Source organism: Primulina tabacum, chromosome 11 (assembly GCF_025594145.1).
Source record: "Primulina tabacum isolate GXHZ01 chromosome 11, ASM2559414v2, whole genome shotgun sequence".
In the NCBI taxonomy this organism is placed as follows: Eukaryota; Viridiplantae; Streptophyta; class Magnoliopsida; order Lamiales; family Gesneriaceae; genus Primulina; species Primulina tabacum.
The window spans coordinates 39,744,288-39,757,554 of record NC_134560.1 but is presented as its reverse complement, the minus strand read 5'-3'; the positions used below and the strand labels follow the sequence as shown (position 1 = coordinate 39,757,554).

At 34.1% G+C, this 13,267-nt stretch overlaps 2 protein-coding genes and 1 long non-coding RNA gene across 4 annotated transcripts in view; 1 reads left to right on the top strand and 2 right to left on the bottom strand.

The window, feature by feature from the left end:
* Positions 1–311: 311 nt before the first annotated feature.
* LOC142517820 (uncharacterized) lies at positions 312–4,797 on the bottom strand. The gene is made up of 7 exons (XM_075620281.1): positions 4,370–4,797; positions 3,271–3,475; positions 2,373–2,574; positions 2,053–2,246; positions 1,607–1,760; positions 1,349–1,513; positions 312–994 (listed from the first exon to the last, which is right to left on the bottom strand). The coding sequence occupies exons 1-7, from the start codon at positions 4,539–4,541 to the stop codon at positions 536–538; spliced, it is 1,551 nt and encodes a 516-aa protein (XP_075476396.1). The 5' UTR covers positions 4,542–4,797; the 3' UTR covers positions 312–535.
* Positions 4,798–5,324: 527 nt separating this feature from the next.
* Positions 5,325–13,267, bottom strand: part of LOC142517821 (uncharacterized) — a 50,949-nt gene continuing 43,006 nt past the window's right edge. Inside the window, exons 2-7 of one of the 2 annotated variants that reach the window (XR_012813394.1) lie at positions 11,608–11,849; positions 11,388–11,443; positions 10,620–10,674; positions 9,104–9,184; positions 8,784–9,024; positions 5,325–5,649 (exon numbers count right to left, since the gene is read on the bottom strand). Coding sequence is in view for 1 of the 2 variants with exons in the window: in XM_075620282.1 (XP_075476397.1) it covers positions 8,803–9,029; positions 9,104–9,184; positions 10,620–10,674; positions 11,388–11,443; positions 11,608–11,827 (639 nt within the window). In the remaining variant the exon portion in view is untranslated. Of the gene's footprint in view, positions 5,650–8,783; positions 9,030–9,103; positions 9,185–10,619; positions 10,675–11,387; positions 11,444–11,607; positions 11,850–13,267 lie in introns of both variants that reach the window. The other variant, XM_075620282.1, reaches the window with a different exon arrangement.
* On the top strand, positions 10,638–11,278 carry LOC142517823 (uncharacterized). Its single transcript, XR_012813395.1, has 2 exons — positions 10,638–10,760; positions 10,795–11,278. It is a non-coding gene; the product is annotated as an uncharacterized LOC142517823 (long non-coding RNA).

Sequence of the window (13,267 nt, the reverse complement as noted above, 5' to 3'; positions counted from 1 at the left end):
AATAAATAGATTTGGACAGAAATATTTCCCACACACACATTTTCCAATTTAATTGATTAATTTCTAGAATATTTTAATTATTAATCATGATTGAAATTAAAAACCATATATCCTATAATAAGGAAAATTATGAAAATATACTGAGGTAGATATCTCGCTTGCTACATAGATTAAAGTATTATTTACGAGCTTATTTTAAGTGTTTCTCAATTTTTATATACAATTTCTAAATATTATATTAGTTAAATAAGTTATTGTAAACACGTCCTAAGTCCAGCTTGAAATCATAGCTATGATGCAGTACATGAACATTGATTTGTAATTATTACATTGACATTTAACCAAATTAACCAAATCATATGTAACATAAGATGAATGAATCCATGTTAATTGTGGCTGCAACTCTTTCATAACAAAGAGAACCAACCAACCACCATAGATCTTCCATTATAATGAACCAACTGATAAAAAATACGCATATCCTGTCGATGTATGTGCATTAGCGCGTATCACTTGTCTTCCGATCGAAATCCCATTAGCTTGAATACACATGACCTCTGTCCAATGGCTCAACTGGCACTGCATACGGCGAATTCCAATCGGCTTCAAAGATTTCTTGAAGTTGAGACACGATTGCGTAGTTATAAGTCCCAAAGCTGACTCCTGCCGTGGTATAGAAGTAATCCCATATTAGATTGCTGGTCCCTATATGGGCTCGAACGTCGCTTACCGCATATTTTCCATGGTTGACACGTGTGTAGCCGGGGTAAATGTTTCCGGTTGCTGAGCCCTTTCTGATGGCAGGACCAGTTAGATTGTATCCCGGAACAAGATAATATTTTATCTCGACTTTTCCAGAACATTTGTTGTATCTTGAAGAAGAGCACAGGGTGTTGGTGTAGAGGAGATCTTTTAGGTATGGATCTGTGTTGTTTATGAAATGTGCCCAGTATGCAACTAATAGCTGTACCTTCGCATGCTTGGCGTAGACAACCTAAAACCAAGAACATGGAACACATCTAACACCAATCTTTTGAGGTCGAACATGGAAACACTAGCCCCAACATAGTGCTGTAACACCGAAGGGATAGGCGCAAATCCAACTAAGGATGATTAAAAAGAAGAATTTAAAATTTTATTTGTAGTTTTTCTAAATATAAATTTTGCTGAAATATTGAATGGATCCCCCTTCCTTGAGTCAAATCCTGGGTCTGCCACTAAAAGGGATGTATAATCTCAGCACTTTGGTGGAGATACCAGGTAAATATGGAAGAAAAAGGAACAAGGGAAATGGGAAAGAAAATGAGCTTTTGAATAACATAATTGCCACTTACATACTGATAGTTACCTCGGATATTGCAGAAGAGAGGGATGACCAATACACAGTCTGAGCCAAGTATTGTGATTGACCAAGCCAATCCATAGTACTTATTCTAACCGATCCTCCATTTCCAACAGATTTGATTGTATCCACCCAGGCTTGTTCATCGGTTTGGTACTTACGAAACAAAAGCTGCCAAATGGAGAGTGGATAAGCACAATGCATGAAATGGACCAGATACAAAGGCTGGCCAATGATTTAAGAAATATTTCGCCAATTTAAAACCTCTGGTGGAGCAAACGAAAGATAACTGAATTGAGTCTTTGAATTTGAATGGTTTAATCCAGGAGTTCTAACTGTAACATTAAACATATCAGGGTCGGATAACTCGGGATAGCCGATTACGTGCTTGATATCCACGGATTTAGGAAGAGGTGAGCTGAGAAGAAACATTGCAGAATAAATTACATGACCAAGTTAGTAGCAAGTTTTTTTTACTTGCATTATTCCTGATTTGACGATAATGAATACATCATGATAACACTTAAATCAATGTCCAAAATCTGCAAATCATAAGACAATTTCTGGGAAATTATATACATATGATTACGGTCTTTGAAGCCACAAGAAATGAGATTTTTTTCAGAAAATTTCATCGATACTATTATGCTTTGTCATAGAACAAGAAAGGAAAATCATAAATTATTTTTCATGCCTATTTTCCAACATACCTGCACCTTTCTTTCTCATAGAGGAAATGCGACCAACACGGAACTTTTCGAATGGTCTGCCATGTTTTATCCCGCACTAAACTGGTATGAGCTGACGAATTTAGATGGGCTAGTTTCCACAAGTTGTCGAAGTAGCGCTCGACTTTTTTCGCTATATTCGGACAGCCAACAAGATAAACACCAAGTTCCTTTACCTACATATTATATGATAACCTACATTAACTCAACGATACAGAAACATAATGATTCACTTCGTCGCACCTTTAGACATTGTTTGGTGGATGTAAGAAAATTTGTTGTGGATGTAAATTTCACGGTACCTGAGTTAGAGATTTCCAGTCATTGTTTGCCGATCCGATATAGATATCTCGACGATCCGAAATCCAGACCTTAGCATGAACTATACCAGATCCCCACCAATCACTAAGTAGTAAAGTTACATTCTTCACGTTTGGCCTTCCTGATGCAAGCATACTTGGTTCCTGGGTATAATCAGGATAGACTCCAGAGTGCTGTAAAAATCTGAACTGATATTAGTTCACAATGATTGAAGAAAAGTAAAGATATTTCCTTGACCAAAGAATTTAATAATTGAGAACCCCAAGAAAATTTGCTATAATCTCATTTTCATGAGAAGATGTTTCTACAATCAAAAGCATCCATACAGTAAGAACTTCATAAGATAATCACTAGGCTAAATTGCAGCAGAAGATGGTTTTTGCCCATGCATTTTAGTTCAACACTGAGAACGAAGTATCATAAGAAGCAGAAGATGGTTCAAATAAAGGATTGAACATCCAGGAACTAGTTAAAACTTTTAGCGTGTGCTTATGCTGGGAAAGTCGTGTAAAAATATAAAATAAGAAAATAGTTCTTATGGCTAAAAACAGCAAAAAAAATCTTAATTGGAGGCTCACGAATCCACTCAGCGACACACAGGTTAGCTCAACTGACCAAGATTCAGAATTCATTTCAGGCTTGAGAGTGAATTAAAGGTCGTGACAAGCTTTCTTGAAGACAAAGTCAAGAAGCTTACAGATATTTCAAACTCATTTGCAAACAAGTAGCCATTAGCCGATATATCCAAGCAAAAAATAAACGATGCAAGTAAGGTAGGCCCTAATCATACCCATTCATAAAATATAGTGATTCCATCAGAAAGAATACAGAATGAATATCAGTATTTCCCCCAAAATGTACATCAGTACATATACCTACCGAATATCAATATCACGATCAGCAGCTCTTTCCAAAGCTTTGTAGACCTCAAACCCTTCATTAGCTCCAAATCTCTTCATTTCGTCTTTTGAGTATCCATAATCCCCGGAGCGAGGATCCTGCGGATGTGCAATCAACTGCCAGTATTGTGCAATTATGTCCAGGCTCCGAGAAGAATTTCCAGCCAACCATCGAAACACGTCAGCTGGTTCAATCAGATGAACAAAAGTACTAAGTCAACATTTAAATAGTGCCAAAGAAGCAAAGAATATTTGGAAGGTCCCTATGACCGAGCAGATGCAAATGCGTGTAAAGGAATTTATAACTCATGTAAGCTCGGTAAACTAACAAAGCAAGGAATTTAATAAATATTATTTGTATAGATCCAATCAAGCACGACTATGCACAATAGGCTTCACTAGCAAATGACTCTGCATCCATTCTTGCTACCCTAAAATGATTTACCAAAGTTACTAAAGAAGTCTAGGCAACCCTTTATAGATCAAATATATAAACAAATGTGGAGGGTTGGTGTGTAAGCCATTCTTAAAATCTTGAGAAACTGACTACTCTGAGTATGTGGTGCTTGTTGACTATCACTTTTCTGACGAACTCATCCTACCGTTCTCATAATCCTTCTACCAGCTGGTGGACTGGGCCTAGCGGAGAAGCTCTCCAGGGATGCTGAGATATTTTCCATTTCTTATTAGAGTAGCACTTTGTTTCAATTATGCACCGCAATCATTGTAGTTGTTTTACAATTTTACAAACACCTTCCTTAATGAATGAAGCAACCAGTATCTAAATCAATCCAAAACGTTTTGCTTTTTAACACAAGTAATTGCAATCTCACAATTTGCACTTGGCAAATATCACTTGCATCAACTTGAGCATACCAGCTAACTCTTATGTTCTCCAAATCTCAGCTTAGCATAGTCCATTCCAAAAACCCATTTATATGAAGAAACCTTTTCACTCTTCAACAATAAAAGTGAAAATAACCAAACTAAGAAATAAATAAATCAGAAACATCATAGGTTAAAATATCCCATTTTTTTCTACTGTCTCAAATAAGAAAAGGTACAAAAAGTCAAATTACCACTGGAAAGAACACCAGGCACACGAGAAAGATGGGGCATATCAGTTGGGATTGATTGAACCAGCCATGCCTTGCATTCGCCATTTTCAGAGGAAAAGTGAAGTTCTGCAGTAGAAGTGTAGAACCAAACAGGAAGAATTACTAGAAATAGAGGGACTGCTAAATTTTTCATCCTTTTCTTGGATCTCCCACTAATTTTCTTTACATTATGGCTGAAGTCTCGACATCTCCGAAATATAAATATATATATATGTGTATGTATAGCATACAGAGGCTTCTTTTTTTCTTGTACTTCGTAAATGGTCGGCGGCGTCAGTTATCCATAACCATGTGCAGATAAATTTCCTCCGTCCCTCGATTCACATACTTCTATTTCTCAAGCCCTGATTAAATTTTCGAGTTTTATCTTCGCTATTTTCAGTTATAATCCAATTTTTTTAGAACCATTACTTACGGCCAATTTACATCAAAATAAATAAAATCTTAAATTTGAAACGATTTTAGACTCAATTATAACAAATCATTACTATAATTATACACAAAAAATGTATAAATGAAATTTGTAGCATCTTTGCTTCAATTTTCATTTCAAACACAATGAAAAAGCGCTTTAAAACACTCATTAAAGGAGAGAGTATTTTTCTAGGTACCAACCTCACCTTCATATCTCGAAGATTATGCCATAAATTTTATATATAATGCAATGAAAATATAGTTTAGATTCCAATATGATAACTATGAGCCAATTTTTCTCACATTTCGGAAAAAAAAAGTAAACGGTCGTGCAGTTTTATGACGAAAACAGTAAAAATTCCATCTTTCGAAAGAAATTAATAGTGAACCAAAATCAGAAAATAAGCACGTTCCCTTGCAAAGAAGATGCCAAATCAAGAAAATCAATATGCCAAATATAGTTCTAAAAAAAATTTGACAAATATAATCGCATCTTAAGTCATAACAAATAAAGCACTTGTATAAGACGCATAGAAACTGAATGTTGATCAAATACAAGGAATATGCCTATAAAGTACATTATATAACTGCAGGGATCATCAGAAGTGGCTGTGATATTCGCAAAATAATCGAGAATCTCGTTCTGCCTAAGAAATATTAATGTCTTCTGATGTTTGAGAGTGCAGGGGAATACGAAGTTACTCAAAAAACCGGCCATTCTAACGAAAGGACCCCTGGGGATAGGGCCAGAACATATGCGACCACTTGCAACAGCAATCTACCATGAATTTCACAAATGAAAACCGGCGACGTGAAGTCGTGTGAACCTGCAAAGAGAGATGTAGTCAGAAGAGCTAGATCAATACAGAATAACAATCAAAGAATGGTAAGAGAGGATTAGGATTAGTGGATGAGCGACAGATCTACATATCAAATAATGTGATAGTTTGATGTTATGAAAGCTTATATTCACATAAAAGCAACAAAAGCAAATATCCACCAGTGATTGAGGTTCCCCATTTTCAATACTGTAAGAACCGCAAAAATGTATACTAACTCTCACAACCAAATCATTCAAAAAACAAGAGAGCACTTGTTGAAATAGAGGAATCATTCATTTGTATTTGAGTTCAAATAGTAGCAGAGACATAGGATGAGGATAGTAGCAGAAGTAAAGAGGATGAAAAGAAGGATTTATCTTTCACAAGGATCCAACAGAGATACTGTAAAAGAAAGTTATATCAATGTGAAGGGATGAGCCAGGCAATACAAGTTTTTTTAATGTAAAAATCCTCTGAACGTTCAAATAAGAAAACTACTATCCTCCTCAAAATTTAAATCATTCAACTCAGTACAAAAGTTATGCAGTCTCTATAAGAGATCAAACCATAGAGAACACGTTATATCTCCCACGTTATAACTCAAATGGTTATGAAAATATGAAATATTGACAATTTTTAACATTTAGCTCTGACTAGAGAACCAATCTCTCCCAAAATTATCTTATGCATTATTAGGCCAGGTGTCCTGTGAGTGTTAAAAGACAATTATTACACCCTGTTCAACATATAATCTTCCATGTTTTCAGTGCACTCCACTATCAATAATTCCAACACTAGAAATCATGAAATTGAACTTATAAACATCTCATCAATGGTCTTATGATATCCCAAAAGCTACATGTGGAATGACTTAAGTAGTGTTCGCAAATGTTTAAATCATGATGGACTTTTTCTTCATAAATTTGCAAAACTTTGTATGGGAAAAGTCCATAATAAATTTTTTAAAGCATTTGCAAATACTATCTTAATGATACAAAGTTGGCAAATAAGTAGACACAGATGAGACAATATATTTAGAAGAATCCTTTTAGTGATTTACTTAAGGGAAATTGAATATTTGAAGACCCGAAACTATATTTGCAAGTGCGGTGTAAAGCACATTTCAATTACAACTGACTAAGGCTATAGATATCATTAATAGTTTTCAATTAGAAAAGTTGTTTCAGCTATTCCACAGAGGGCTAAAAACTTATCAACTATCTCAACCTAAATGCAACAGAAAAATTTGCTACCGACACCCTCTCCCTACATTTGCTTGGAAGTATTATGGTGACTCCAAGGGCAGAATCAATTAAAGTTGGCAATCAAGTACTTGACAAGGGGAGGAGTAATCAGCAGACCAACTGTTCATGGTTTATTCAACTATCAAGGACAGTGGTGTCTCAATTACCAATATCAGAGTGCATATTAGGTGGCACTTGGTAAGTGAACAGAAGCACATAAATGCATGACTTTACAAGACATTAACAGATAATAGCCTGAAAAGTAAAACCGTGTAATACATTTCAAACAATTGGAATATTTAAGCGAGCAGTAAAAGCCTAACCATTTTAATTAAACTGTTTAAATAAAACAACACAAATCCCTTCCCAGATTGACCACAAACTTCATGATGAAATAGAGAAAAAAATTTAGCACCTAAACAAAAGATAGAATTTGCTAACATGAAATCAAAATAAAAACTGTTAGAAGTGGACAGAATATTACACCGACTTGGTAAGAGTTCCGATTATAACTCGAAATTTTATGGTGGTAGCATTGCTTGTATATCTCTAATCAATGCACAATAATCTAACATCTCAGGCGCTATGCAAATATAAACGAAAGTGGTAGCTTCTTTCGTAAAGTCACACAACATTTTCCATAATATATAACTCTGAAATCAAACAACTCCAAGTATTTTATCAACAAATGATAAAATTCATCATTGCATGCCTGTAGCCTCGCTGTCAATTAGCATCCTTTGGTGAAATTGGCTTTTCAAACTTTACGAAAAAACATGTATGAAAACTTTAGACGTATGCAAACTTTAGACGATATCTAGTGGAGTCAGGTCGGTAAGCCTAACTCCCTGCTTGGTTGTCTGGGAAGTACACAAAAGTAAGGTCATTGGCTTGCGTGGAGCACTTTGATTTCAGGAAAGTTTTGGAATTCATTTTCCCACTGGATCCACTTTGCCACAAAACTCGCCATGCAAAAAAAATCTAAAAAAAAAGAGTTATGGGAAAATATTAACTACTTGCTTCCTTTTCTATCTGCTTCATCATAGCATTGATTGTGTTACATCTCCTTGTCCTCCTTTTTTTTTTTGGGTTAGGGGAGAAGGTTATTACACTTGGGTCTCGAACTCGAGACCTCTTCCCAAACTTAGGAACTTAGTGTAAGACGAGCTACGAGTCACCAGTTCCATGTTTTCTAATTTAAAAAATTAAATTATAATCAACAAAAAAGCCATGCAGACTAATTAACATCAACTTGTATTGATGAACTTACATATAAAAAATAACCATGTATAACATTCTTTCAAATTCTTTAATTGACTTATAATGGTGATTTCCAATTTAAATATCACATTAATACGTATGCAAATAATATCACTAAATTCTTTTCGATCACAATTAACAATACAACTTATATTCGAATATAACGGATGTTAATTTTTTAAACAGAGTGCAAGTACAATCATAATAAGTTAAGTTTTATAAATAAAAAATTTGCAGATAAGTTCTTCTGAGATTCAAGAGAATTTAAATAAACATCAAATAAATAATGGTATACGTAGATGCCAAATAAGTATGGCCAAATATGCCTAGAGAACATTTTGAACATACAAAAATAATATACACAAGTGATTCATAAAAACCAACCAAACATATAAGAAAGTCTAATAATTCTTTAGTTTTCTTTTACTTCACCATAGAACTTCAGCAGATACCAAACAAAGAATCAAGTTTCTTTTTCATTTTCAGGGATCACACAACCCACAATTTGTGAAAGGAAACTATAAAACCAAGAAATGTTTCTCGCATGACAGTGAAATCACATGTCAAAAGATAACATTTATGAGCAAAATCAAATGAAACTGCAGAAGAAAAAACACAAGTCTACCAGAGGTCTACCAGAGGATCAATTCAGAGTTTACGACTCGTCCTCGGGATCCTCAGATTGAAACTGTAAAGGTCCTTTTGTAACATTATTATCACCAAGAAGTTCACGTGATGCTTTCTCGAGGAATTCCTGAGCTGCAGAACGAACAGATTGTTTCTCCGGTGCCTGATATTTTCTCTTATTTTGAATACTTCTCTCCAAATAGTTAATCCTTCGGCTCTCCCCCTGAATTACTTCCCTCATACTCTGCTTCTGCTCTGCAAAATCGATTTATTGCACAAAAGACAACTATACATGAATGCTACATATCTATAAAAACAAAATCATATACCTCGAGAAAGATCAGGCAATGAATGATCAATAAAGCGGGCAGCTGCTTGGGGATTAATGGTTGTTGAAGGTCGAAGAGGCGCTGCAAAAACAAGCGACAGTTGGACAACGATAGTAAAGCCATTCTCACAGATAACATTAGCCATCGTAAGACCAAAATGGCAGATATAGTGCACACGAAAGTGCCAATTTCACTGTACATAAATATGACTTGAAATATAATTTTCAAGACAATATACCATACAATCTAACTTTCACATTCACATGAAGGAAATAAAGGCGTCAATAATTGATGGAAGCAGTTCCCATTGACTTGTTAGATGAGTAGTAACTAATACCATGATCATTTAGAGTGCAAATTCACTAAAGCGCGCAGTGCCATGGGGCCTAGGCGCAAAGCGCAAGGTGATGTGCGTCAACGAAGAGAAACACAAGAATACATAACATTTTAAAATATCAGTATAAGGAGAAAATTTTAATATATGGCATCCAAACTATACTTACAAAAAATCAAACAGGCATATAAATAATTTTTTTATTAGTTTGTATAATATCCCTTCTTATGTACAACATTAATTCTCAAATATTCATTTCACTTCATTTTTCTATTTAAATTTATATTTTCACTTATATTATAAGAACTCCAAGTTGAGTGTTAATTGCTATCAATATGCTTATCTAACAAGGTAAACCACAAATCATGATGTATGGAATCCAAAAAAATATTAGTGGTAGATTGATGAAAATGTCTGATTCAAATAAAATTTTGCATGCATGACATGTGTAAACAGCTATATGACACTCTTATTAATCTCTTGGGCAATGTCGATGATATTCAGGAATAAAAAAAATACAAAAGTCATGAGTGACAAATTGAAAAACATAAAACTACTCTTAGTTCTTTAAATACAGATACTGCTCCCCATTTTCTTCAAGACATTTTCTTTCAAGAAGCTTATTCTCTCACAATTCTTGCATATTCCATGTTAGGTTGTTAGCTTTTCTTTCTAAGATTCTCACACATTCACATAGGGGAGGTACATTTGCGGGAGTTTTGAATGATTGTAGTGGGTTCCCTTTTTCTCTTGGTTATGGAGTTTTAAAGCTTTTTAAGTCTTGCTGGCACGGGAAAGGGAAGGGCTACAGCCTACAGTCCGGGTGAAAAAAGAAGGCTTCTAAATATTTAAGGTCTTTTTAAGTTATGGCAACTGGAGCCTTCCTCCAAGGCACACCCTGCCGCGTGCCTCTTTGAACTGCTGCACCCTGGAATGCATCAGGGCAAATTAGCCACATCCGGCTGTGCCCTGCACCTAGTTGTGTCAGGCCCTTGTCTTTGCATTGATAACTATGATCAATACCATAAGCAATTATGCTTGAAAAAGGTAACACGGTTATTTGTACATTACAAAAGCCTTAAATATATGTTTTCGAAACAATAATACAACGAAAGGAAAAATCTGAGCAGAGTTCTACTGTAATGTCTTAATGTTTGAAAATGAAAGGAAGTTTATGTATACCTTTGTTCAAGTCCATGCACTGCTTCAATTTCTTCTCATACAAGCTCAATCTCTCCTAAATTCATTGCAAACAGGAAAAAATAAACAAAAATAAATAACAATACCAACTTCGTATCCGATAAGACCAATACTAGAAATTGTGTGCATTAAAAAATCAAAAAATCATACACAACAGAAACAATTAAGAAACCACCACTAATTTTGTTAATAAATTAAATTGAAATTTTGCATATCCACATGTGTGACTACAAGAAAAATAACAAATAAGAAAAACAAGCACTCCAACTTGAAGACCTGTAATAATTTATTTGAGTCAATAGGTCATCAAGAATCCAAGAAGTAATTGAACTTTTGTCATCCCTTCCCTGAGAGACTGATACCAGATAACATGAATGGCTAATGCATTAATCATCTATGGAGGAACAAGAACCCTTCCAAACCTCATAGGGAACTATTTAACATGCAATGGCATGACGAAACCACAAGAACATCCCTGCCCAACCTCATTTCAATGTAATCTATAACCAGAGCTATCAGAAGTAAAGAGCTAATGTAACAAACAAGAAAAGTATAATTAAGACTAAGGAAACGATTATAACATACAACTACATCAAGAAACGAAAAGAAACTTATTTATCTACGAAGCATATGATGAAAAACCTCAAATCAGGTAGTTTCATCAAATTAAACACCATGACCACATAAGCCAAAAAGTTTGAGTGTATGGGAGGAGGAGTTCAACATTGGCTGCGATAAAAAGAAACATACAAATTCTCTTTTGATAGAATGATCATCTGGATCCACGCCCTTGCACCTCAACCTCACTGTAAACCACACCAATCAAAAAATAATAATTAGAGAATCGCTTTCAATAACTCCCATTGTAATACGAAAAATAGGATATAAAAAAAATTGAAACTTCACATCAACGATGCATGCTTAATCTTTGAACAAACATGGATGAAATGACAAAACATGATCTGCATACAAGCAAAGAGGGTGGTGTTGGCTTTGGCAATCATCAAAAGGACATTTGCTCTTTCGAGATGCTGTAAATGGGAAAGGGTTTCTGTATCACAGTAGGACAGGAACTCTTCCAGATTCGTTTCCACATCTTCAACGTTTCTTGATGTTCTCCTCACAGCCTCCATAACTGATTCGGGTATCACGTTATGGCTACCCCCACTGCTGCTACCACCGCTGTCCATCGTTCTCTTTCAATTCTTGCGATCCCCGAATCCGAAACTTGGGTATCAACTTTTCGTACCCGTCCCATGCCCATTTCAAAAATGTTAATATGAATCCGTCTCATCTCCATTTCAAAAATATTAATATGGCCGACGACGAATTCGAAGATTTTCTCAAGTCAAACTTATTATTTTCTATTATTATTATAGATAATATTAATATCAATATCAATAATAATAAGATTATTAATATTTTAAAAATAATAATATTATTATATTATTAATATTAATTATACTATTATTTTATTATTTATATTATTTTCGGGGCGGTTTCGAGAATTTCGGGGATGAGGATAGTAATCACATATCTGCCCCAAATTACATCGAGGATTTTTTTTGAAAAAATCCACGAACCCGAACCCAAACCCGAAAAATCGGAGATCCCCATCCCCATTTCAGGTTTTCCCCACGGTGCCCCAGACCCATGGGAAAAGTTGTCATCGCTAGTAAAACCTTCGATTTCCTCTTTCAGAAAATAATTTTAAGATCTGTTTGAAATGAGATTTTTAAAATCATGGATTTAATTTATCTATACTATAATTGATTATCTGGATAAATTTTAAATATGCATTTTATTAATCAAACAAATTTAATAAAATTGTTAAAATAATTTTAAAATAAAACTAATATATATGTTATTTTATATCCAATTTTTAAATTATTTCTCGAATAAAATTAATTTATCTATTAAATAAGTTCATCCAAAAAAATAAAAATAAAAACAAAAAACAGAAAGTATTAAAAAAATGTGGCATGTTCACATGTGATCGTATACAATATCTCAAGATTTTCTCATCCTATTCTACTAAACAAAATACAAAAACTTGTGCGACACGATTTCACATGTCGTATTTTGTGAGACGAGTCTCTTATTTGGATCATCCATGAAAAATTATTAATTTTTATTATAAATATCGGCAGAATTGACTCGTATCACAGATAAAGATTCGTGAGACCGTCTCACAAAAGACCTACCCTAAATAAAATACGATATCGAAACCAAATTGTAGCCTTTAAAATAATTTTTTTAAAAAAAACCTTAATTACAAGAAGTTTTATTTATAATGTTTTTAAATAAGTGTACTTTATGTCTATCAAAGTACACCTTAATAATAAAACCTTGACTTCTAGCGAGCACAATATATTACTAGCTTCTAAGCACACACGTTGTATATGCACAATAGACGCACACACATTACATGTATTTTTATATAATTAATATTATATTTGTTACAATTTTTTAATCATATGTAATTATTGTTAATTTGGATTAAAGAAAGAATATAAATATAGAAATATTTATTACTATGTTAATAATTTGTATTATTTAATTGGTGGAACTGAAATTATGCTGAGAATGAAAGGTTTGAGATAAATATGGTAGACTTCACCACCACAACA

Coding starts and splice junctions, on each gene's coding strand:
- LOC142517820 (XM_075620281.1), bottom strand. CDS start 4,541: ATGAAAAATTTAGCAGTCCCTCTATTTCTAGTAATTCTTCCTGTTTGG. Junction 3,476..4,369: donor GCCTGGTGTTCTTTCCAGTG/GTAATTTGACTT, acceptor TGATTGAACCAG/CTGACGTGTTTCGATGGTTG. Junction 1,761..2,052: donor TATGAGAAAGAAAGGTGCAG/GTATGTTGGAAA, acceptor GTTTCTTCTCAG/CTCACCTCTTCCTAAATCCG.